Source organism: Sander lucioperca, chromosome 10, assembly GCF_008315115.2.
Source record: "Sander lucioperca isolate FBNREF2018 chromosome 10, SLUC_FBN_1.2, whole genome shotgun sequence".
Lineage (NCBI taxonomy): Eukaryota > Metazoa > Chordata > Actinopteri > Perciformes > Percidae > Sander > Sander lucioperca.
In genome coordinates, this window is record NC_050182.1 from 4,896,724 (window position 1) to 4,924,223 (window position 27,500).

General features: G+C 42.3%; 1 protein-coding gene across 3 annotated transcripts in view; it reads right to left on the minus strand.

The window, feature by feature from the left end:
* The window catches only part of hapln2 (hyaluronan and proteoglycan link protein 2), a 10,193-nt gene extending 1,948 nt beyond the window's left edge, over positions 1–8,245 (minus strand). For 2 of the 3 annotated variants that reach the window (XM_031319320.2, XM_031319293.2), the window contains exons 1-5: positions 8,023–8,245; positions 7,526–7,630; positions 3,447–3,803; positions 1,522–1,638; positions 1,248–1,430 (exon numbers count right to left, since the gene is read on the minus strand). In XM_031319320.2, the coding sequence (XP_031175180.1) occupies positions 1,248–1,430; positions 1,522–1,638; positions 3,447–3,803; positions 7,526–7,630; positions 8,023–8,056 (796 nt within the window). In that variant the 5' untranslated portion in view covers positions 8,057–8,245. Of the gene's footprint in view, positions 1–1,247; positions 1,448–1,521; positions 1,639–3,446; positions 3,804–7,525; positions 7,631–8,022 lie in introns of all 3 variants that reach the window. The other variant, XM_031319311.2, reaches the window with a different exon arrangement.
* Positions 8,246–27,500: the final 19,255 nt, after the last annotated feature.

A 27,500-nucleotide genomic window follows, 5' to 3' on the forward strand; every position in this document is an offset into this window, starting at 1 on the left:
AGGCATTTGTCGATCGGAAAGATGTTTTTGCCGTCCTTCCTACGGGAGTCACATGCTCCGTTGCTCTGATTGGTTGTAGGTCTATCCAATTGGCATCTTCTTTCCTGGATCGGGTGAAACACACCCCATAATCACAGCCCAGTGGAGCAGTATCAGACTCCTATTCTGACTAGAATCGGAGTATGACGACGTCAGGCTAGTGTACCGTGCCTGAGACCAACTGAACCTCCTTTTAGCAGGCCAGGGCACGGTACGGAGTGATCACACTAGTCAAACGAACTGGACGTTGGGGTCAAACATGCTCGGGAAAGATTTAACTGGGCCAAGTGTGAGTACGCCCTTAAATGCTAACAAAGTTTGGTTCAAATGGGACAAGTGGTGACTGCAGTGGAAGTTCCCAGAGACGGCTAAGTCTTTTCCCACTAATTAACTTTTTCATCATGTCGCACCAACACATTTTATTGCCCTCTGTCAACCTACTATCTACCCCACACACTGTAGCTACTAAAGGTTTAGCTTGTTGCTAAACAGAGTTGACATTCACCATCTTTACATTGAAACGTGCATACAAAATGAAATTTCTATGTAACAGGGCAGAGCAGCAGCTAATATCTAAAACTAACTAAAACACTAAATTCTTCCTAGAAATTTATCTTTGTTATTCATATTTTAATTCTTAGTTTGATTTTTCCTGAACAACTCTTATCTTGGAAAAACTAAAAATCTCCAATTTGCCTCCAGCTTTCTGTCATGGAACTAGACCAGCGATCTTCAACAGGGGGTCAGGGACCCCTAGGGGGTCCTCAGAGTCAATGCAGGGGGGCCTCTAAATTATTGTTAATGTAAAAGTCTTAACATGAATCCAACACATTATTAGCAAATATAAATCCCCACTGCTTACTGTCCTAGGTGGTCACTAAGGCCATCCACAGATACAGATAATCCTAAGGATTCACAAGCCACATGTACAGTATGTTTAACATTAAAATATGATTTATAAAACCATGCCAACAATTATTAGGCTATTTTAATAGCTTAGTATTCTATGCAAAAAAGGTATGTATAAAGGCTTTAGGCCGCCCTACCTGTTATCCTAGGCCTAGTTTATTATGCAACTTCAATTTATACAATATATGTAGTAGGGGGTCCCTGCTCCATCTCTCTTTCAGTTGAGGGGTCCTTGGCTTAAAAAACGTTGAAGACCCCTGAACTAGACTAAACGTTGATCCGAGCCACTGAAAAATTACCAGATGTCTGCGAGGTGAAGCAGAAAGCGTCGAACCGATCGTTGGTCTTATCCTTCGGCCCATAACTGCGAATGCCGGGGAGCAGCTCTCCTCCACAGGCGGGTCGCGGATGAATAATGGGGTAATGAACGGTCCCATCACGGAGCCAACCGGCATTGCACCAGTCCAGACCCTCTGTCCACGCTGCGGGAGGAGACATGCTGATTTAGGAGAGCTGATATACCTGCAGACAACATATCATTGATTGGAAATAGACACTGCATGGTATTTGTACCTCTGAACAGCTGGTTGTATGAGGCTAATGTGCCGTCTTGCTCAGCACAAACCTCCTTAGCCTCATGGAAAGTGAATTTGTAGCGGCCATTTTTACTCTGATACGGAAACACCACTCCTGGAGGTAGAAGCCATTTGTCAGTTTTTATGTTATAACACATTCTTACTCCCAACTCATCACATACAGACGCTTGTTCAGGACCCCTTGGCGTCATTTTTCAACACGTAGGTTAGGGTTGCTCGATTATGGAAAAAATCATAATCACAATTGTTTGGTGAACATTGAAATTATGATTATTTAACACACTTACTTGCATTTTTCGAACTTTAAATACAGTGAAACAGTTAAACAAATCAACAGTGAAAACACCTTGAACTGCGAAATTTTTCCTTAATTTCCTGTTGAATTTTTAGTATTCCCCTTAAAATAAATAATATAAAAAATATATTCAAAAGTTGGCTGAGTGAGATTAGCCTTCGGGAGGGGGGAAAGTGCGCATTTCATTAAGAACACAAGACAAAATAAGAGTTTACTTGCAGAATGTCATGAGCAAAATAATATTTTTTCTTGATTACATTGTTAGGATCCAAAATTGATCAAAATGTGATTAATTGCACAGCCCTAGTGCAGGTAAAGCCACTTAGTTAGGGTTAGGAAAAGATTGTGGATTAAGGGTTAAAGGATATATGTGACACACGTGACACAAACCCCGGTCTCCGTATTTAGTCTTTAATGCTACTCTCTTGTAGGCCGTTATATGGGTATTTTAATTTATAATGAAACAGTGTATTTTATAAACTACATGACTGCAATCTTAATTTGTAATGTAACTGGTCAATTAAGATGTCAGATTAATGCAGTGGAGTAAAAAGTACAATATTTTTCCCTGAAATGTAGCAGAGTAGAAGTACAAACTCCTGACATTGAGTAAATGTACTTAGTTACATTCCTCCACAGGTTGTGAGTAAGAATGGCTTGGTAAATCCTGTGTACGCTCAGCCCCGATAACATCCATGCCCCTATGTAGGTGTGGGAATATCAAACACGTTTGACTTTATTTATACCAGCAACACCGGGTGTCAGGAGTGGTAGCATCTGAGTGACTCCCGTCAGACTGAGGTCGCACTATCAATATATCAATATACCTGTATCGGATTTAGAACCACAAATCAGAATTGCAAAGATCAGATCTGAGTCACAAATGAGCAAAATAAATCTCATTTAGGCCACTTTGGCCTGCAGTCTGTCATACTATCTCTCCCTGTCATTACAGATCCAGTAGTCTCGCATTGCCAGACCTTCCTCCACAGCGTTGCAAAGGAGGGTCTGGCTAGTCCACACAGCATTTCTGGATGGGAGAAAAACGTGGTGTGGTTTATTGGCATTTCAGAGCCAAGGTGCCGCTACAAAATAGCCTCGGGAAGGGACTTGTTTTGGTGGAAAATGTGTACGTTCAAAAGTTGTTTTAGTCGTGCGAGAGAAAACTCAGATTGGACAGATAGTCTAGCTAGCTGTTTGGATTACCTGTCTGGGGCAATCCCGGAAGTGGAACGTCGTGGATATAGACTACAGATCCAGCCACTCCCTCCTGCCCTGCAGTAACGGTAGATGCTAAAACCCTAGACGTGACTCATGGCCCGCCATATTCTGCTTCTGATTGGTTTACCCTGGTAATCTTACCCTAACCCTAACCAATCCCCACTCCCAATGCCCAAACCTAACTACGTTGACAATTCTAGCAGATCCCATTTAGGATTTACCTGCAGTAACCCCTTTCCCTTCACCTGACAATCTCCGCCCACTCACTCACCTGCTCCCCATTTCCCTGATTAGTCTCTCAGTATCTATACCAGTCCATCTCCACTTGTGCATTCCTTCAGTTTAACATTTGGAGTAGACATCGGGCTCCTTATTGCTTCAATTACCTTCAATCCTCAAAGTAATGGCAACACTCTCATCCTCGATGCCGTTGACAAGCTCGCAGCGGTACGTGCCGCCATCTTCCAGCTCAAGGCGGCTGAGCTGCAGGGAGGCGTCCATGGTGTGAGCTTTCCGAAGAGAAGCCCGCGGCCCAAGATGGCCATATGGCTTGAAGGCATGTGCATTTGATATCATGATAATGTTCTCCCGACCTACGTGTTCTGACTCCAGTTTGGTCCATTTCACTTTGTAATGGCTGGGTTTGGTTCTCAGGATACACGGCAAGGTGGAGTTTTCTCCCCTTCGGGCAACCACCTCGGCGTAAACAGGTGGCTCCAGGAGGTACTTCAGCTTCTTGGGTGCTGCGGGTGAAACAGGATCCATAAGGTGTCAATGCCACCCGATAACATTGTTAACTTACGTCATGTAGTTAATTATTGGGACTTTTCTGAACATGCTGACGCAAGACAATGCAAAGTCATTATTATTAGAATAAATCTGATCAAGTATGTCAAAAACATGTCACTTCGAGAATTTTTATACACTTAGGCTACATTCACACTGCAGCCTTAATGCTTAAAGGCAGGGTTGGTCATGTTGAAAAGCTGGCAAGATTTGAAAGTAGCATCTCCTCGAGGCTCCGTCTAACGCCTCCCCCTGCCCTCTGTGCTCCGACCCACATACAGATGTGCACGAGCACAGCTGTGTATGCTGCTGTTTCAGCTTCAGTCTTTCTTTTCTTTGCCTTTTTAGCAGTGCGGGTGGTTGCAAGCAACCGCAGCAATGGCAACTTTAGTTTTCTCCTCCATTCTCCAGTATATTTGCAGTAACTCCAGCGGCGAAGACGCGCATTGAGCTAAGGCTCGTACACGGGAGGGGTACAGTCTGCGCAGCCGGGCAAGGAGGCATTTAATTGGTACTTTCCAAGTGGGCCGCGAGGCAGTGATTGGTGGGCATTTTTACAGGATTACAGCAGCTACAGATGACGGCCCTTTATTGCTTCTTTTTCAGAGCCCATAAGTTATTTATTGCTGTCAGGGTGTATAGACCATTTCAAACAATATGTGAAAAAGTGTATACCAACCCTGCCTTTAATTGGGATTTATTGCTCAGATCTGATTTTACTGTTTGGCTGTTCACTTTATTTTTTAAACAATATCAGTTTCCAGTCTAAACTGGTCACATCCTGAATGTCTGGAGTGACGTTAAAGTTGGATTCGGATTCGGATTGGATATGACAGAGACGGTTTAGAACCAGGACGCCCCAACTCAGAGTCACTTCCTGTCTCTGTGTCACTTGTATTTCTCCACTGCCACACCTCTTTAGGCAATGCATTCTCATGAATGGGTTCGCATGATATCATACGAAAAGTTATGCACAATTAAATGTCAGATATCATACTTAAAGGAGACCACAAGGCAGTTGCTAGCTGTTTAAGCTGCTACAGAGCTTCGTGACGCCGGCTACAGACCTCCGTCACAGCTTGGTCATATCAGTGGCAGTTAGTAGATGTGTTTAGCCGCTACAGAGCTCTGCGACTCCGGCTACGGTGCTCCGCCAGCTCAGCGGTAGTTGGTGGTTCAGTTACCCGAGAATAGGTGACTGTGAGCTGGGTACAGACACCGCGAGCTGCCGGTCATTTCGGCGGAGATTACGATTAAGTTTAGGCAAGAAAAAGTGAGCGTTATGCGGTGACAAAAGTTAAGTTAAGGCACCGAAACGACTAGTTAAGTTTAGGAAAAAGATCGTGGTTTGTATTAAAACAATCCCAAGGAACACGCATTTCTTGGGTGAAAGTCTTTTGTTTTCCCCGGGAAGCGTACTCCATGCTCCTCCGTGGCTTGAAAGTCCTGTGTGTTAATGTCCACCCATCACCCCGACCAACTCCCATACGCGGCCAGCCGTATGGCAGCAGCAGTCAATGTGGTGCGCGCAGCAAAAAAAAAACTTGGAAATCATACGAATTACAGTGCTTATCTTTTCGTGCTTTTCGAAAGTATAGTTCATGAGAACAGGCTGCTTTAAGAGACTAGCGGCAGGTCCTGAGTGTACTGATGCCAGGGAGAAGTGAACGTGAACCCAGATTATGAGCGATTCTTTCGCCCCATTGTCACCAAAGTAAATATTAAAGCAATTTTTTTACAACCCACATATCTCCAGATCATTCTGCCACTAAAATTTTTCAGAGGGACACATCAGGACAAAATGAACTTAGTTTGAGAACTTCAAGTTTTTATCTCAGGAACAAACTGTCAAGAGATCTGGCAAGACAGAGAAGCTAACGTCAGCTGACGTTTGTGAACGCCCTAACAAAACAGATTTTTCGTAATGGTGAATATGGCTTTTAGTTGTGTAAATATCTAATGTTAGCAAAAGAAAATATTAATAAGTGCAATGCAAATATAAGTTTTCATCCATTCACGCGACATTCACTACAACTTTCAGACAAGGCCACGCCCATTTAGGAGACAGGAAGTGTGTACCGTTACATACCATTGGCGCAGCTTGAAATGCGCTATCTTTAGTTATAGAGAATCTTTGGATATGAATGTTCAGACTGAGGTTGCACTGCAAAATATCAGACCTGTATATTGAAGTGGCCCAAATCAGAAATTAAAAGATCAGATCTGAGTAAGACAAAATCTGATTTAGGCCACTTTGGCCTGCAGTCTGAACATAACGTTACCTACTCTGTCATAGGCTGAATCCCAAGTCTCTTATTTGATCTCCTTGCTCCTCGGTTGAACCGAAAGTTGTTCTGGCCCTCCTTCGTGAAGGCCGTCTCAAAGCTCTTATTCCTGCCCCGATGAGTGAGAAGCGAGGAGGGAACAGCCTTCCCTGAAGCCGTGCAGCCGAAAGCAGTTGCTAACTCCGCCCATACAGCTGACAAAATTGGTGCTTCCTCGGTGGAACGGACTAAGACGCGAGGAAGGGAAGCAAGCAGTGGTGGAGTACATATACTCAAGTACTGTACTTAAGTACAAATTTGAGGTACTTGTACTTTACTTTAGTCTTTTCTAGTCATACCACTTTCTACTTCTACTCCGCTACATTTCAGAGAGAAATGTTGTACTTTTTGCTCCACTACATTCATCTGACAGCTTTAGTAATTTTACAAATTGAGATTTCTGCACACAAAACACCTGTAGTTTATAAAATCTGAGGTTTTGTTATAAATTAAACTAGCCAACAATATAACGGCCTACAAGTCCAGCTGAAATGATTAGACCATTAAACACACAACTGTTTGGATCCTTTCCAGTTTCTTAAATGTGAGAATTGTTCTGCATTGAGTACTTACATACTTTTACTTAAGTAACATTTTCAATGCAGGACTTTTACTTGTAACAGAGTATTTTGTTCACAGTGTGGTATTAGTACTTTTACTTAAGTAAAGGATCTGAAAACTTCTTCCACCACGAGACGCAAGGAAATCATCGGAGGAGAGAGGAAACAAGCAAATGTGTTTTAGAGGGATGAGACGTCCTTTCCTCTGAAGCGTCACATGAGTTCGTCAGCTGTTTGGGCAGAGTTAGTAACTCCTTCAGCTGCACGGCTTCCAGGAAGGCTGCTCTCGTGTCTCCTCGCCTATAGCTCCTCGAGGATCCCTCCTCGATGCTCGGGGCAGAAATAAGAGCTCTGAGACGGCCTTTACCGAGGACGGACAGAACAACTTCCAGTTCAGTTGAGGACCGAGGAGTGGAGGACCTTTTCCTTAACCTAACGGCGTCAAAAGTGACGCCAATTGTCCCGACCAAGCGTGTTTAGATAAAGCGCGTTTATATATGGCGCTAAAGGAGACTTTTAGCGTCAATAACAACGCCAAAGGCACCTAACCAAGCGTCTGGTGTGAGAATCTGTTGCTACACACCTGGCCCATCGATGCATGAAGTGTGCAGTTGTGTGGAGTGTCAGTGTTAGAAAAAAAACTAAATTGTCAAACACAAGAAGATTTGGGAGAAGCGCGTTTCAGGGGCAGTTAGATGATCAGACCAGCACTTGATTTCCCATCATTTATTCATTCATTCATTCATTAGCTGCAGACAAGAAGGAAAACCTCAGTGATCACACTCATTACTGTACCTTCCCTGTTGGGGGTATATATAGCTGATGACCAGGTGAAGCAGCTTGATGTTAATAGAAGAATCACAGCACAGTTCATTATGAAGGGAGTCACTCCTCCAGCTCCTGCAGTACATAAGAAAACAGATCTGAGTTCTTATAGGGCTGCAACTAACAATTATTTTTATAGTAATATAATCGATTAATCGATCAGTTGTTTGGTCTAAAAAATGTCAGAAAATGGTCAAAAATGTTGATCAGTGTTGCCCAAACCCCTAACAAAAATAGATTTTTCGATTCATCTTTGCAGCTCTAACCAATCACACTTTGCCTTTTTTTTCTCACATACTACCAGACAGAAGGATTTATAGTGAATGTGACAAACAATCCAAAATTGTACACATTTGTGTAAATTGTAAGTTGCATTTTACTGCAGATTTCATGTCAGCTTGTTGTAAACTGTGATTACTCTAAGTCTGAAATCAGCAGGTGTAAAGGAAGAAAAATATAGTTTCAACCTGTGAAGTTGAAAAGATGCAGATGTTCGCTCATCCTCCTCCGTTGGGCAACATGACGACGATGTCTTCAAAGAATTCCTGGGTAACTCCTAACTTTGGAAAGTAGAAGCAACTATTCATCCCTGTTGGCTCCTCTGTCGGAGCCCTGAATGTTCAGCTGCCATGCCCAGTTCATCTTTTTCTCAACCCCCCCACGCCTCTCCCCTCACTTGGGTCATGTGGTCCAGTCGTTTGTCAACAGTGTGTAAACAGGATTGTTGTCCTCTCTTCTCCAGCTGTTGATGATCATTTGAAAGTCTGACGCGGATGCTGTCTTTGTCGCCGATTACATGTAAACATGTTACATTCCATTTTTGTTGTTGAACAAAGCCTCTCCCATCTGTTTCAACTGGTATCATAAATTTGTATCATAAATTGTTACACCGTGTTTTCCCTCCTAAAGATGTATGAACCTACCGTGAACTAATCCTTTTGAACAAAGCCTGTCCTATCTGTTTTCATTGGTATCATAAATTTGTATCATAAATTATTAATTGTTTTCTCTCCTGAAGATTTATCTGCCTGGACCTACCATGAACCAGTCCTCCTTTCCTCTGGAGCATCTTTATTATCTTTCAATCTAATCTCACATCATCGAAGTAAATGGAGCGATTGTTTGGAAATATAAATCCTTGTGTGTCTCATTAAACCTTTAGAACATTGTGCACTGAACTTTGCTTCGTGTCACTTTGTTCTCCCAGCTCGTTGCAGCTTCCAGAAATCACTCAGGCTACATTTACATTGCTAAGTTTTGGTATTTAAGAGTTTTGAGCCAAAAGCGAACCCCATGTTTTTAGCTCCAGTAGAAGAACTAATCTCCGTTTAAACTAACACACCCGAACCGCACATCTCATCAACATTCTCGTATACTGGGCTTAAACAGGAGGCAGCATGTATACTCCGCCCGTTGCTGCTGGTTGCCATGGTAAAATTAGAAGCTTAAGGTGTGTGCCCATTGTCAGCGTCATTTCCCCGCTTCCCATTCATTCCTATGGAAGCAGCTGTGCAATGCATTCTGGTAGCGTCACAGGGACTTTAGAGAAGCGGGGCGTTGAATCGCCCGCTCCTCATTTGCATAAAGTTGAATTCAGCCAACTTTATGCAAATAAGTAGCGGTCGGGTCGGCTCGCCTCTCAAAAGCTGACGAAAATCTTTTAAACTGACTGTTGTCGATCTGAAATGAAGACAGATTCCGCAACTGCTTAGCCTATTTCTCGTTTAAAATGTTTTCAAAACACGTTTTCTTGAACTATTTTCCTAAAATATGAGATCGTATTCCGAACAAATTACTATTATGGTCAGTTTTGAAAATCAGGAGCAGCCAGCCCCACATGACGCGATCATCCAATGAGCTGCAGCCATCGCGGTTGTAGGAGGGTGTAGACTGTTTTCTTTGCATGTCAGTGGTCAGTGAAGAGAAACTGGTGGCAAGCTCACTAGCGTGCAATGCTGGGATCTTTTCCTAAACCTAACTGTCCCGTTCTTGTGCCGCATGTCAGTTAAACTTACGTCCTGACCAAGCTCGTCTAAATAGGACGCCAAAGGGCTAGACGCTAAGGAGACTTTTTGCGTCAGTAACAAATTCCAAAGGCATCTGAAAAGTGCCTATAGCGACTGGACGCCCCGCTTCTCTAAAGTCCCTGTGATGCTACCAAAATGCGTTGCACAGCTGCTTCCATAGGAATGAATGGGAAGCGGGGAAATGACGCTGACAATGGACACACACCTTAAGCTACTAATGTTATCATGGCAACTACCAGCAACGGGCAGAGTATACATGCTGCCTCCTGTTTAAGCCCAGTATACGAGAATGTTGATGAGATGTGTGTCGCTTTTTGACGCGCTGGGAGTGAGAATGGGTTGTTCTGTGTTAACAAACCATCTGGCAGGTAAAAAAGTTTTAACCCTAGGGGAACAGTTCAAAACACTTGAAAACTTGTCTATCCTACTCCCAAAACCTTACAATATTTTGCACAAATCAACTTGCTTTAGAGGCTCAATCAAAGGCATTGCATTTGCAACAGATTCCTATTTGAAAATGTTCTGTAAAAAGAGAACTCTCCAGGGCTAAAGATATGTAGCATTAATATAGTTTGTTTTTGACTAATAGAAATGTCAAATTTGCATGCTGGGTACTATATTGGCTCCTGCTGTCAAACAGCATATTGTAGCATGCAGTGCGTACGGTGATGAGCCATCACTGAGCACTGCTGGACAACAAGCCTTCCTGTGTATTCTAACCTTTCCCAGAAGGCTGTTGCCAAAGAGGACTATAGTGTGCATTCAGCCATCTTTGTTTGTTGCCTACAGAGCCCTGGGGTCAGTGGGAGAGGAAGCTGTGTCCACTCTGGTTTCCTCTGCTGCTGTGGCCCCTCAGGCACAAGGGCCGCATTGTTGACGGTCACGGCCTCCACACAGTGACAGCAGGCGGCGGTCACACAAACACAGTCCAATGTGGAAAAAAGATGAAATAATTGGATTGTTCTGTTTTTGCTTGTGTTGCTTCTCCATTGTGCTCCGTCATCAATGGGACTCTGTCTTTCTAACCAATTAGTATTCACCCAAACACTTCTAGGTGAAAATGGCCAACTGTCTGTCTGTCTGTCTGTCTATCTATCGATCTATCTATCTATCTATCTATCTATCTATCTATCTATCTATCTATCTGTCTGTCTGTCTGTCTCTCTGTCTGTCTCTCTGTCTGTCTCTCTGGCCACTTTATCTATCTATTCCATCTATCCACTATCTATCCACTTTATCTACTCTATCTATCCACTCTAATGGTACCTGTCCACTGTGGTGTTTTTTGACGGCAGCATTGGAGCATTGATGTGTCGCCACTAGCAGTTATCAATGTCTCTTCAATGACCACTGACAAGCAAAGAAAACAGGCTTCACCCTCCTACAACCGGGATGGCTGCACCTGATTGGGCAACCACTTCATTCGTGGGCCTGTCTGCTCCTGAATTTCAAAACAGAACAACATGGCCACTCGTTTGGAAACGTTTGCTTATTTTACGAAAATAGTTTACCGAAATGTGTTTCTGAAAACATTTTATGTGAGAAATATACTGCAGCTGATGAATCTGTCGTCATTTTAGATTGATAACGGTCAGTTTAAAAGATTTTCAAGAGTCGAGCTGGATGCCCCTTATTTGCATAAAGTGTGCAAAAGGTAACCGGGCAACTTTACGACCCGCTTCTTGAAATTTGTCGTGAAGCTATCCAGAATGCATTGCCCGGCTGCTTCCATCGGCAATGAATGGGAAGCGTGGAAGTCACACTGGCCAGTAGACACGTACCATATGTAATCCAACAAGATCTTGCCACGATCTCTCACTGCAAATACAGAAAAAGCAAGCAAACACTGAAACCCTGCAAGGCATAAGCATCATTTACAGGGGGGGTGACAATAATCAAAACTGGCCAATGCAACCCCCCAAAAAAACTATAATAATTTCATTTACATAAATAAAAAAAATTGCATCATGACTTGATACAGGAAAGGCACACATTGTTGCAGAGAAATTCACCAGAATGCAGGAAATGAAGTATTTGATATGCTAAACATTTCAGTTTTGCTCAGTGTTTCAACAACGAATTGCACATCTTGGCATGTTTTGTCTGCTTGCATGTGTTTTCTTCAGTTGCGGTGTGCTGAGCACATTGACACATTGTCAGCTTTAGACACTAAATGAACTTTTCTCTGGCACAATCACCGAGAAAGACTTTACATGAAGTGAAACTCAAAATGCAAAACCATCAGAATATTGTTGCATTGTGAGGTGAACTGGAGACTACAGAGCTGTTAGTGGGGCTTCAGACTTTGTCTCTATAAAACTAAAAGTATTTAGAATTTGAGAACAACTCCTTTTTAGTGTTCTTTCGGATAACTCGTTCTTCTGGACAACCATTTTAATTCTCTTTGTCTCCAATCTCTTTTTCATATTCTCAATTCTGAACGACAGCTGTTACATTTCCTAGTAGTTTATCAACACCTTTTACTTCATTCTTTTACTGTAACTTTGCTCTCTTGTCTCTTTATATAATCAGCACCACACATGTTGGTGAATGAGCAGCACAAACATTGCCCTCTGCTGTATGCAGACTGTATAAGTACTTGTCTTCTAAAGGCTCATAGTTTGAACTGTGGTGTCCCGTTCCACCCTGACTAATCTTTACAAGTAAGGTCAGAAGTCGAACATGAGGACAAAACACCAGGGTGAAAACATTGTATCATGATGCCATCGTCTTTTCTGCAAGAAAGAAAAACCTGTTCAGTAATTTGTGCGTGAATATCATGAAGCCAAAGGCCCCACACTGAGCATTTTTTTAGTAAGATACATTATGTTCTCATCACTCCATCATGTGGAGCCTGTCTTCACCCAGAAAAACGACCATATGGGTCCATTGTTCAAGCCGCTCATAACGACCGACAATTGCATTTCTTGTCAGGCGGCAAACTCTTGTGATTGTAGTCAGAAACAAGCGCAGGACTTTCACTCAGGAGACGTGTCCCGTGTGAAACTTAAGTTAAATGTCATTTTGAAATTAACCACTGTTTTACGGACCTTAGTCTGTGACAAAAAAGACATCTGTGACGTCATGTTACGTCCTCATTTTAATAGTTTTACATGACTCATTTTAAAGCTTTGGTGTGTAACTTTTTTATATTAATGAACATCCGTTATATTCAAGCCATTCCCAAATGAGTTGTTACAAAGCTAATTAAGACCATCAGCTCCACACAACTCTCTCTGTGTTTCTCAGTATGGCTATGTTCAGAAGATTGTGTCGTCCGGCGACTTTTGCAAACAGAAACTCGAGTGAAGATAATGACCTCTTCTGAAGAGTCCATCATGTTTTTTTAATCCTCCGTGTCCTCCTTGGCTACTAGCAATTGCATGGAGGAGGAGGGGATGGGGCGATGCGTGATCACCAAAGACTTGTGTCATGTGGATGCACTGACAGAATTGTTGTCATTACTTAGAATTCCTCATGGGGGAGACATAAACTACTCACTATAGCTTTAAGCCAATCCCTGATGGTTTTATTAACCATAATTGAAGTGTTTTTGTTGCCTAACCTTAACTAGTTAACTAACTTTTATTACCTGTTTAAAATTGTTAAATAAAACATAATCAGTCACATAATCGAAATGCCACTGTGCAGCAGCAAATAGTTGTATGTGTTGTTTTGGGAGTCTTTGGCAATCTGCCTGTAATGTCGTCTACGTATGAGGATGTGTTCTCATGTGATAGCTTCAACACAAATCATATGATGCAAAATACCATCAAGGGCGCCTGGGTAGCTCACCTGGTAGACGCTGCGGGTTCTGTTCCGACCTGCGGCCCTTTTGCTGCATGTCATTCCCCCTCTCTCTCCCCTCTTTCATGTCTAAAGCTGTCCTATCGAATAAAGGCCTAAAAAATTCTTAAAAAAACAAAACAACAACTATCAAGCCCTAACCTGAATGACGGGGAAAGCTTTGAAAGCCTTGACAGATAATGTTTTTCTTTTAAAAAACAAGTCATTCCTGATCTTTTTGTCACTCAGTCTCTCTGTTTAAATGATTTCATTTCCCTCCTGCTTTCCTCTTTGCTCTGCAGCTGTCATAGGCTCTCAGTAATGTAAAGTATTACAGCCTGCAGGTGAAATCTGTTGGCCCTGCATCGCTCTCTGACACTTAATTTTCATTTGATTGATGGATTTGATGATGGAGGAGATTATAGTTCTACCCTGGCCTAGAAACGCCTCAGGATCCCCCAGTCAGAGCTGGTTTATGTGGCTCGGGCAAGGGAAGTTTGGGGTTCCTTGCTGGAGTTGCTACCCCCGTGACCCAACCCCGGATAAGCGGATGCCGATAGATGATGGATTGATGGATGATGGATGATGGATGATGGATGATGGATTGATGGATGATGGATGATGGATGATGGATGATGGATGATGGATGATGGATGATGGATTGATGGATGATGGATGATGGATGATGGATTTGTTCTTGGTTTTAGGTTACACTCCCGAAGAAGAGAGCGGGGCTAAGAATCACTTGTTGATTTGGATTATTCTTGTTTATCCTGTTGAGGTTCTTAATCCAAAAATCTATTCAAAGCTGCCTTTATTTTCAGCAAATCTATATTGGCATTACCAGCATTTGTCTTTTATTGAAGTGCTGAATGACTGGGCGTCCCTCCCATCCATGATGGCTGATAAGGACGCAGGTTGGGCCTGTCTGTAGCCCCTATCAGTATCAGTTTGCGTGGTGCACTGGTGCGTGACTCTGTTGATACAAGGCATGACAAGCGGCAAGGTCATGAAGGCGGCCTCATGTGTAAAAGTACTTTCTGAGAACATTTCCACACCCAACACGTTAACCCCTGGGACATTCTTGACCTTCGTACCGATGCCCCTTCTCCTGAGAGTGACAGTCTTTTGTGCATAGTGAAAGATTTACCCTCTTTACATTTTAGAAAGCTAAATGTTCTTGACAGCTCTGAGAGGCTCCCCTGTGTGACCGAGGGTTACCTGTTATCCCCCCGCTATTCATGCTGGTAAATGCGGGTACCTTTGTTAGCTATGCATACCTCAAACATGTTAGGTTAGGTAGTCTAAAAAGAACTGGATTTCACCTTTGACCCTTCATTATGCATTTAAACAAGGTTCTGAATTTTTCTACCACAGTGTAGCAGATACAGGTATGGTTAATTGATACGGTGCATTTTTTTGTGTTTCTAGAAGAAAATGAAAGCAGCAATTCTGGAGAATTCATTCATTACTTAATTATTCTCTCCGTTATGAGTCTTTCGCCAGGGGCATTCAGGAGTCCTGTCACGTTATGAATGCACATGGCGCTTCCTTAAAGGACCCATATTGTAAAAAGTGAGGTTTTCATGTCTTTTGTGATTATAAAGCAGGTGCTATACTGTAAAAATACTGTAAAAGTAAGCGTTCCCGTACAGTGTGGTTTCATTTTTCTATAACAGTGGAGCAGAGACATGTATGAGGTTATGTTTGATTGATGTGGTGCATTGTTTTTGTTTTTTGTGCAGCAATTCTGCAGAACTCATTCGCTATTTCATTATTCTTTCTTTTATGAGTCTTTCACCAGGTGCAACAGCGTGATGAACGCTGAGTAGATAAACTTCAACATACCTAACCACCTGGCGCTTCCTTAAAGGTCCCATATTGTAAAAAGTAAGGTTTCCATATCTTTTGTGAGTAATACGCAGGTTGAGGTGCTACATAAAATAAAAACTGTGAAAGTATCCAAAGCACTCAATCCACAGAAAAATGCACACAGCCCGTACGGTTGTGATGTCACAACTACACATATATAGGTAGAAAGTGCGTTAACAGTCATTCCCCGGCTGCAATGATAGAGGCTCAGACAGCGCAGATGCAGCAGACCCAAAAGACTTTGACAGACTGTGCTTTTTCAGGAAGAGCGCATAAAGAGACAGGCGCTAAAATGGAGCATTTCATTTAAAGGTCCCATGACATGGTGCTCTTTGGATGCTTTTATATAGACCTTAGTGGTCCCCTAATACTGTATCTGAGGTCTCTTTTATATAGGCCTTAGTGGTCCCCTAATACTGTATCTGAAGTCTCTTTTATATAGACCTTAGTGGTCCCCTAATACTGTATCTGAAGTCTCTTTTATATAGGCCTTAGTGGTCCCCTAATACTGTATCTGAAGTCTCTTTTATATAGACCTTAGTGGTCCCCTAATACTGTATCTGAAGTCTCTTTTATATAGACCTTAGTGGTCCCCTAATACTGTATCTGAAGTCTCTTTTATATAGACCTTAGTGGTCCCCTAATACTGTATCTGAAGTCTCTTTTATATAGACCTTAGTGGTCCCCTAATACTGTATCTGACATGTAATGTATCTGAAGTCTCTTTTATATAGGCCTTAGTGGTTCCCTAATACTGTATCTGAGGTCTCTTTTATATAGGCCTTAGTGGTTCCCTAATACTGTATCTGAAGTCTCTTTTATATAGACCTTAGTGGTCCCCTAATACTGTATCTGAAGTCTCTTTTATATAGGCCTTAGTGGTCCCCTAATACTGTATCTGAAGTCTCTTTTATATAGGCCTTAGTGGTCCCCTAATACTGTATCTGAAGTCTCTTTTATATAGACCTTAGTGGTCCCCTAATACTGTATCTGAAGTCTCTTTTATATAGACCTTAGTGGTCCCCTAATACTGTATCTGAAGTCTCTTTTATATAGGCCTTAGTGGTCCCCTAATACTGTATCTGAAGTCTCTTTTATATAGACCTTAGTGGTCCCCTAATACTGTATCTGACATGTAATGTATCTGAAGTCTCTTTTATATAGGCCTTAGTGGTCCCCTAATACTGTATCTGAAGTCTCTTTTATAGAGACCTTAGTGGTTCCCTAATACTGTATCTGAAGTCTCTTTTATATAGACCTTAGTGGTCCCCTAATACTGTATCTGACATGTAATGTATCTGAAGTCTCTTTTATATAGGCCTTAGTGGTCCCCTAATACTGTATCTGAAGTCTCTTTTATAGAGACCTTAGTGGTCCCCTAATACTGTATCTGAAGTCTCTTTTATATAGGCCTTAGTGGTCCCCTAACACTGTATCTGAAGTCTCTTTTATACAGGCCTTAGTGGTCCCCTAATACTGTATCTGAAGTCTCTTTTATATAGACCTTAGTGGTCCCCTAATACTGTATCTGAAGTCTCTTTTATATAGACCTTAGTGGTCCCCTAATACTGTATCTGAAGTCTCTAAACCCTAAATTCAGCCTTGGTGCAGAATTACAGCCACTAGAGCCAGTCCCACAATGAACTTTACTTAGGATGTGCCATTTCTGTGTCTGTAGCTATTAAGGAGAGAGGGGGGGACAAGGTGGAGAGTGGGGGTGTGGCCTTGACCACTTTGCTTGTTTGAAAGCCATGATGTCTCTCTCTCATGGGTGGGCCAAATTCTCGAGGAGCATCTCGCTGCAGTCTGCTGACATCCAAGTCAGTCATTTTTAAAAAATTTTTTTTTACCTACGTCGTCTCCCCATACGGTTGAACGGACCAAGACGGTAGCAAAGCTGATATCCTCTTGTTTCACATTAGATGACAGAAACTGATGTAAGCTAAACACAAACGACATTTCATGCAACAACAGTGAACTGTAATTGGGCCTGTGTACTTTTTCGTTCATTTGATTTCCGACTTTGAAACGAAAAGAGTGGTTCGGAAATAACGTAAGACTGCTCCGGTGAAAGCCTTGTTTTCATGAGCTTCTGGGGCTAGCTGCTAGCTAGCTCGGAAGCTACATCTGATGGCAGGCAGGTTGCTAATTAGCCAATGCTAAAAAGTATGGAAGTAGCCTCATAGACTGTAGTTTCCCCTGCTTTCTATCAATATTCCTCAGTATTTGTCTTTTGGTGTAGTTTGCTAACATGCTCGTAGACATGTAAATGAACTGTTTGCGTGCTAGCTAAGTCAACGGTCAACACCTTTTATATTGTAACGTGAAAGCTCAGGCTGCGTTAGCTTCAGCTAAACCACAGCCGCAACTTGCACTGCCCCGTTAAAATGCAACTTCAACCCTCGGATATAACGGTAATCACGTAGCGATTTTACTGTAACTAAACATCTGTATGTGTGTTCGACCTTTTGAAATACTTAGATTAGGTGTGTTACTGTGCAGGTAATATCCGAGGAGCATCTCGCATGATTGTGAGTTCTACTGAACCAGACAGAGAGACCATTTAAAGGCTCAGGAACCCTTTGCAGGTGTTTTGGATTAATTAGCTGATTAGAGTGGGACACTTTGAGCCTAAAATATTGAACCTTTCCACAATATTCAAATTTTCTGTTTTCATAAACTGTAAGCCATAGTCATCAAAATTATAACAAATACAGGCTTGCAATATCTCGCTTTGCATGTAATAAGTCTATATAATTAGTTTTACCTTTTAAGTTGAATTACTGAAATAAATGAACTTTTGCACAATATTCTAATTTTTCGAGTTTCACCTGTATGCTTCTGGTTCACCTGTTAATTGTTAAAGCAAAATTGCCCCTTTGTACATTTGACTGAATTCTTGCTGTTAATATGAAAGTCCATAACGAAACAACACACCATTCTACTTTTGAGGGCTAAATTAAATGAAACATGGCTCGTTTTCCGTTTGATCACATTGTCATCAATATTGTTACGCCCCAGTCTAGGGGTGCCTAGGACGCAACACAAAAAGGCCCCATCTTCCCCGTCTCCCAAGTAGCCACAAACAATTAAAAGGTTAGGCATCAACAAACTTATTTATTTTACAGAGAACAAAACAATATATACATAACATATGTTCGTTTTAAGGCTTCAGGGTGGCCTACCACCAAAATAATAAACAAAACAATTCTAACTGGGAGATAAGACTAACCTAACAAACAAAAGGGCAAAACAAATTACAAAAGACTTACCTCCCTAACTAACAAAAACAGGAGAAAACAAGATTGGAGGTCCACCCTTACTAAACAAACCAAAAACTATCTAACCTAAAGCAACGTTACATAAAGCAAAAGCGTGGCCGGTTGGGAGATGAGGACGAGGAATGCCTGCTGCCCACCGATGACCGCCATCTTGGCTCCTTATATCTGGGTGGCTTCCCCAGCTGCAGCCAATCACAGGGTCGGGCCTGAACTTATCCACCAATCCTCCTTCGGCTATGGCACACCCCAATTTGCATATAAAATTGGAAACAGAAGAAACACAGGGCACGCAGCAGACTAAAGAACAATATGACCACAGTCATAACACCCCCACACCCAAGAATAAAACCTACCCCTAAAAAGGTTTAATTCCTAGACATCTGAGGAACATCTTGACAAAGCGTCTGCTATCACATTTTCAGTACCCTTTTTGTGGTGAATCTGCAGATTAAAATCTTGCAGAAGGAGAGACCAGCGCATAAGCCGCTGGTTAGAATTGCGCATATGTGCGAGGAATACTAAGGGGTTGTGGTCAGCAAACACTTGTACAGACTGTGAGTTAGACACAAGATACACTTCAAAATATTGCAAGGCGAATAGAAGGGCGAGAGCTTCCTTCTCGATAGTGCTATAATTAAGCTGATGCTTATTAAACTTTCTTGAGAAGTAGCAAACAGAATGGTCAATAGCTTGATCGTCCTCCTGCAAAGGCACCGCACCTGCGCCGCACGCGCTGGCGTCAACCTCTAATTTGAAGGGTCGCGTAAAGCAAGGCGCAGCGAGAACAGGTGCATTACATAGTAACGCCTTGGCAGACTCGAAGGCAGCCTGGCAAGCAGGGGACCAAACAAAGGGTTTTAAAGGACTCAAGACCTGTGAGAGGAGCCACCACATCAGAAAAGTTTCGGCAAAAACCACGATAATATCCACACATTCCAAGGAAACGGCGCAACGCTTTCTTGGACTGTGGGACCGGGAAATTAATAATCGCTTGCACTTTCTCAGCCAAAGGACGCCCCTGACCTACCTGTTTACCCAAATAAGTAACAGTGGCCCTACCAAAGTCACATTTTGCGACGTTAAGAGTGAGGGAGGCCTCGCGGAGACGGCTGAAAATAAGGGACAATGTATGGAGATGGTCGGACCAGGTGGAGGAGTAAGCAACTACATCATCTAAATAAGCTTCGCAATTTTCGACGCCAGATACGCAGCCCGAATGGCATAACCGTATACTGGAAGAAAGTGTCGGGTGTGACGAAAACTGATATCTCGGAGGCCCGTGGTGTTAAAGGAACTTGCCAGTAACCTTTTAACAGGTCCAGCTTTGTCACATATTTGGCAGAGCCTACACGATCTATGCAATCCTCCATCCTGGGGAGCGGAAACGAATCGGGTTTGGTAACGGAATTTACTTTTCGGTAATCGGTACAAAAACGAGCGGTATTGTCAGGTTTCGGAACCAAAACACAGGGTGAGCTCCACGCACTATTACTGGGAACAGCTAATCCATGCTCAACCAGATAACTCACCTCCTGCTGCATCATAGCCCTTTTTGTCAGATTTACTCTGTATGCATGTTGCTTAATAGGTTTGTGGCCCTCCACGTCAATGTCATGGTACAGGACAGATGTTTGACTAGGATGGTCAGAAAAAAGCAACAGGTTATCCTCAATCAAATTTATTTATTTTACAGAGAACAAAACAATATATACATAACATATGTTCGTTTTAAGGCTTCAGGGTGGCCTACCACCAAAATAATAAACAAAACAATTCTAACTGGGAGATAAGACTAACCTAACAAACAAAAGGGCAAAACAAATTACAAAAGACTTACCTCCCTAACTAACAAAAACAGGAGAAAACAAGATTGGAGGTCCACCCTTACTAAACAAACCAAAAACAATATCTAACCTAAAGCAACGTTACATAAAGCAAAAGCGTGGCCGGTTGGGAGATGAGGAGGATGAGGAATGCCTGCTGATGACCGCCATCTTGGCTCCTTATATCTGGGTGGCTTCCCCAGCTGCAGCCAATCACAGGGTTGGACCTGAACTTATCCACCAATCCTCCTTCGGCTATGGCACACCCCAATTTGCATATAAAATTGGAAACAGAAGAAACAACACAGGGCACGCAGCAGACTAAAGAACAATGTGACCACAGTCATAACAAATATTAACAAGGTTTAAAATGACCCATTTTTCAAATTTGGATATCATTTCAAAATCAGTAGTAACTACATGAAAACTTCACTGTTGCATGAAATATCGTTTGTGTTTAGCCTACATCATCAGTTTCTATCTAATATGAATCAAGAGGCTATATCAGCTTCGCTACCAGGCTGTCTTTTTTTTTTTTTTTTTTTTTGTCTTCAAAAAACTTTATTATTCAAGTACAGATCCATAAACACATTGAAAACATTAAATACATACATACATACACGAAAAAGGGGCGCATTAAATTTACATTAAAGAGGTTGTAAGGCATTGTAAATGTTCAGAGTCCAGATGGCTTTCTTATTTGTCAGTCCTTTTTTAAGGTTTTAAAATATAATTTCATGTCATTTTTAAATTGGTGACTAGTCTATTCGGTTTTCTTTCAGATCATTTACATTTATAGATATAAAATTTTCAAATAAAATTAAAAGATTAAAAATAAAAAAACATGGCATTTATCCAAATAATTTTCTTCATAGTAAAAAAATTCTACCAGGCTGTCTTGGTCCGTTCGAGCGTATGGGGACGTAAGCAAAAAAAAATGGCTGACTTGGATGTCTGAATCTTTGCAGACTGCAGCGAGATGTACTTGAAATTCTTTGGGCGGGTAAAGCAGAGAAAGGGGAGGTAACCTTACTCCTTATGACCTCATAAGGAGAAGATTCCAGATCGGCCCATCTGAGCTTTCATTTTCTCAAAGGCAGAGCAGGATACCCAGGGCTCGGTTTACACCTATCACCATTTCTAGCCACTGGGGGACCATAGGCAGGCTGGGGGAACTCATATTAATGTTAAAAAAAAACTTATAAAGTAAAATGTTCATGCCATGGGACCTTTAAACATGTTCTGGTAGAAACCCAACTACCTACTATAAACCTTAAAGAATAGCAGAATATGTCCTCTTTAATTTTTTGTGGCCTGCGTTGTATGGCACTGAGAAATTGTTGTTGAGTTGTGTGGAGCTGTAATTATTTTTTTTATCAATTCATTTGGCAATGGCTTGAATGTAACGAACGAGCAAAATAAATAAAGTGTGATTATAGATCCAGGATTCAAATCCTGGTCACCTGTGTAGACACACCATCCCCCTCCTTACAAATTCTGTGCGGAAGAGAACATAGCCCTTTGTTGAGTTAAAAAAAAAGGAGAGCAAACATTTGACCTAATGTCCTTAACATTGAGTGATTTACTGATGAGCCTGAGGCTGTTTAACCACACACCAGTTGAGTCAACGGCCCATGTGATCATTACGCAGGTAGATTTAGATCTGAGAGCAGAGACTGGAGAGAGATAAGTCAACATTCTGGTGGCGCCGGCAGATTCCATTTCATAGTATGCACAAGAAACCTCTCATACAGTCGCTCATATTCGCAGAAGAGTCATAAAGAAGGACAAATACACCACACACAGCAAGCCACATATAGAAACACACATAAAGGTAGGTGCCATGCAACAAGGACAGGTAAGTTTAGGCACCAAAACGACTTGTCATAGTTCACTGCATTCTCATGAACGGGTTCGTATGATTCCGTACGAACACGTATGCATAACAAATTGTATGATATCCTACGAAATTACGGCGACCGCCGACCAGTCACATGGCAGTGTAGTTTAGTGGTCGTCACAGTTAAATTTAGCCGACAAAAGATGACTGTGAGCCGTGTACAGAGCACCGTGAGGCTACGATGTATACTCGAGATCGGTCTTGGTCCACTTTTTTAAGGTCTGGTCTCGGAATGAACCGCATTTTTACTCGGCCTTGTCTCGATCTCAGATAAAGAGGACTCTGGATTTTATTTCAAGACCGGTCAAGACAACGACTGCAGGGATATTACTAAACTGCCTGTGCATTGTCTCATTTATGTTTTAAAACCTCATGCTTCAAATGCAACCAATAACTTGACTCATTTCTAATTTGAAATGTGTTAACTGTTAACCCCCTCTTCCCGCCCCCCTTAACACGAACTCCTAAGAAACTTCCTAAAAAAGTGAATGCGGCAGACAGGAGAAGAAGCTCTGGCTGTCTGGCACTGGTTTGGTCTTGGTCTTGACTTGGTCTGAACCTCTCAAAGTCTTGTTCTTGTCTCGGTCTCGATGCACTCTGGTCTTGGTGATGACAAAGTTGACCGTCATGTGGCGACAACCTGTTCAGGCACCAAAACTACTAGTTAATATCAGAAAAAAAGATTGTGGTTTGGGTTGAAATACTGGTCCCCTTAAGTAGTACTCCCGGGACACGAACACCCGTTTCCCAGGTGAAAGTCTTGTGTTTTGACCTTAACTTATTTTTGTGACACGAACTCTGCTCCCGTGCTTGAAAGCCCTGTGTTTTAGGACTCGGCCATCCACCCCAACCAACTCCCTCATGAGAACAGCTTGCAACAAAATCGGTTTATTACACCGCTTAAAACTGTGCCGAGCAAACTAACAGATGTGTCACAATGTCTCACAGAAAACACCTCTCTCACTCACCGGTAACGTTCAATCCTGGTAACAACAACAAGAGAGAAACAAAAAAGGATTACGACTGCCCAACACCACAACACGAAACCTCAAGAGGAATATGTTAAAATTAGAAACTGACTTTTTGATAGTAAATATATAATATGTGAAATGAAATCACCCTGCTTGGAGATATTTGTCACTTGCTTTTAGAAAATGTATCATGTACCTATGGATGAAATGACTTGCTAAGAAAGATGTTTTTGCATTGCACACATACACATGTTTAAATAGAGCGTGCAGACCCCCAAAAAGCCCCCACAGTATAGTATAATAGCTCCTCTGTGCATTAGCAAGTTAAGTGTGAAATACCTGTCTCACCTTCCGAATGTATGTTATCTCTGTGACATAACAGGCAGGCTTGGTCTTGCATTTATCTCGTTTCATCTGGTGCCAAGCCCACTTGTAGCCTCCATGGTGTTACTACTGATGCCTTCCCGCCTCGCCTCTGATTGGGCGATTGTGTTATCAGTGAGGCCCTGGAGCCAGCCTGCACTGATCAAGTGACAAGAAGAATCCACTTCCACAACCAAAAATAAAAAAAACTGTGGCACGCACACGAGAGCTTCCCAGATGAGACTCAGGTGACACAACCATGCTCAAACAAAATAAATCAGATTCCCATCTGAGTTTTGAAGCCTGGGAACCAGATAATTCTGCAAGCTCGTGTTTTTTTGTTTGTTGCTCTGGCAGGTATGTCTGGTCCCCCTCCCGTTCAGACAGATCTTCAGCCGAAACAGACCCGGATCACAACCGTTTATCTCAAATAGGGCGGTTTTAGACAATAACTAACAACTTCCAGCAACTTCCATGTTCTAGCTTTTGGCAGGCCCTATGCAAGATGGTGTTTGGGGGCCCCTGTTTTAGCTATCTTAGTTAAGAGGAGCGCCGTTGAGGTATTTTCAAAAGATTTTCTGTTGAAGTACTATTTTCAAATTCTCTCTCTCGTTCACAGACATGTTGATGCTACACCATCACTACTCATCTCTGCACGGTGTGGTCTGTTTACATTTGTTCGTTGCTCAGCTCTCTGATTATTTGTAGGTCTATTTAGTTGTGTCCAGAGGCATTTTGGGCTACAGCCGTTGATAACGCCCCATGGAAATCAAAAATTAACTTTTCCACTTTCAGACTAACTGGCATTTGCCATTTGGTGCATTATATTATATACTATACATATCACATTATTGTATTATTTTCACTGATGTAATAGGGTGTGAGAAGCACTTTAATGTTGTGCCTTAATCTGTAGCAATGTGTCATATTTCCCAAGGTGATCCGAGACTGAAATATCTCAACAACGTTTGGATGGTTGGCCGTGAAATTTTATGTTTTCTTTTATGGTTCCTTGAGGATGAAGCCTACTGACTTTGGTGATTCTCTGACTTTTCCTCTAGCACTATCTTGAGGTTGAAATTTAGGAACTGTCTCAACAACCCAGTGAATGGAGTACCATGAAACTTGAGTTGCACACTGATGCGTGTCCCCCCCAAATCCCAATAGCTTCGGTTATCACTGACTTTAGCTCTAGCGCCACCATCAAGCAAACACTTTTAATTTGTCCAATTGAAAACTTTGGTTTTTGACCACATACCCATCAGCCTTAGCTGCACTTTGTGTTTTATTCCAATAACCACGTGTTTTAATGCTAACAAGCTAAATTAAGACTGTTAGCAGCAGGCTAGCAGGTGTGTTTTGGTCTCGAGGTGCCTACAAATACTGAATTACCTTCATTTTATTATATCATTATTATATCACAGTCATTATATTTGTGCCTGTTCCCAAACCCTTTTTTTCTACAGCTGTGATATTGAACGTTGTTTCCGTAATAATGTCAGCTGCTTAATCCAGTGGAAAATAAACAGAGAAAGTTGTTGGACATGGACAATTTAATCTAACTGAGCAGCTTGAATTGACTACAGTTTTGTTTTGATTTATGACAGAGATATGTGGATATATTTCAGCTTTGGCTTAACTTTTCCTGTTGTGTGCAACACTGTATAATTTTTATATAAAAATATGTTAGACTGACTGGAATCCCTCATTTGTGCACATTAGTCAGATGTTTAGTGCATTATTCCATCTGCTCAAACATCCTGCTTTGCCCCCACATTTGATTTAGCATATTTTTTGTTTAAAGTAATGCAAATCAACAAAATCCAAATCATTTCTTAAAACTTTTAGAAAACGTAAGTCCCATGTTTTGAAAAATGGAAAGAGCAAAGTAATTGAAAACATTTCCTTGGTGAAAGAGATTTGAACCATTAGCTTGATGGAACTGACTAACCACTAACACAAAGTACAGGGATATCATTGTTGCAACACTTACGGTGCAATTAAAAGTATTTGAGGAATTGTAAAGTAATATCTACAATCTGACATGCATGTCAAAATGACATTTGACATGACACTGAGAGACTTTGTATTTTTACTAGCAAGAGACTCGACCAGACAGGCGCCGTCACGAGTTTCTACCGCTGAGTAAACTCTGGAATGACAGCGAGTCTTGGCATCTCTCCGCCTCTGGAATCACACTAGGGCATCACAAAGCCATCTGGCAAGGGAACGGAACAATCATTTCCAATGAAGTTGCCAGACTGCACAGAGGAAAAAAGATTATAAAGCGAGCATGAGTCAGTGTATAGTTGCCAAAATTTGGAAACATTTTCTGTGTCTATGTTTGGTTCAGATTACATTCATTTACGAGGCTGTCCTGTCCCCAAAAAACCCACGTGAATCGTTTGTTTAAGCAGAAATTAAGACTTATATTTATGATTGTAGTGGCGGCGTTTCTGTATAAAGAGGTAGATTGGGGTTGTGGTCAAACAAACACAGGACTCTCACCCAGGACCCCGGGCTTTAAGTCACGTTTGAAAGATTGAAAAAGTAAACAGTTTTTTAACTTTACGGAACAAACAGAGCTACATCACGTTCTGTGTCACATGCGTAACCAGCAGGAAAATAGTGTCTGATTTTAACCTAAATCACAATCTTTTCCTAAACTTAACGAAGTAGTTGTGCCTAAATCTATTGTAACCAAACTGAGACCATTTCACAAGGTTAACGACATCTTTAAAACTGGAACCGTTACGTTCTCTGGTTTAGACATGAGGAGGTATTTCCTGCCACCACTAGGTGTGCTAATTCAGGAAACGCTCCTGTGGGTCGTATTAAAGTGTAAGAACAAACGACCGGTATCGCCGTCTGGTTTGGAGGACTTGGTGTTATTTTCACCTCTACCAGCTTCCCAGTGGACCTCCATGACCACCCGCTCTCCCTCCCAAGTCGTAAAATACAGACGCTTGGTCAGTGGCTCTCAGTGTCGGATACCCACGCAGAAATCATCCTTTAGCATCTGTAAAGGCCTTGACACACCAATCCGACGGCCAGGAACTAGTGGCGCCGAAGGCTGACTGTGGCGTCGCCTCACATCGGCCTTCGTTGCCTTTGTCTTGGTCAAAAATTAGCACTGGAATACACCACATAGAGTACAGCTGACGGCCGGCGGCAACAGTCAAAAACAGGCTGACGCATGGCAATGAATGCCGGCGTGTGGCGATGAAGGCATGCGCGTGGCGACGAATGCCGATGCATGCCGACAAAGGCAGGTGCGTGGCGACGAAGGCCGATGTGTGACGATGAAGGCAGGCGCATGGCGACGAAGGCCGATGTGTGGCGATGAAGGCAGGCGCGTAGCGACGAAGGCCGATGCGTGGCGACTGTGCAGGACACACCGCATAAACTAAGATGGTGTCCAACTTGGACCGACAGCCGAAGGTCACCTTGGTGTGTCAGGGCCTTTAGATAATGTAGTATTAAGAGCGACAATGGTAGAGAGTAGTATGAAAGAAGGAAAACCTGCGTATGGAGGCAGGTTGGGGTGGTGGATGGGTCAAACAACACAGGTCTCACCCAGGAGACCCGGGTTCATGCCCCCCACCCACGATCTTTTCGTAAAGCCTAACTGTCCCGTTCTTGTGCTGCATGTCAGTTAAACGTACGTCCTGACCCAGAGCGTCAAAAAGTGACGCAAAGAGTCACGACCAAGCGCGTCTAAATATGAAGCCAGAGGGCTAGACGCGAAAGGAGACTTTTTGCGTCAATAACAAACGCCAAAGGCATCTGACCAAACTTCGCTTTTTGACGTGCTGGGAGTGAGAATGTGTTGTCCATGATAGCGACGTCCTGTTTGATTGCTAACATGATTGCGAGTCTTCTACCTTGTTTCCAAAATGCTTTCTTATAAGACCTTCCAGGT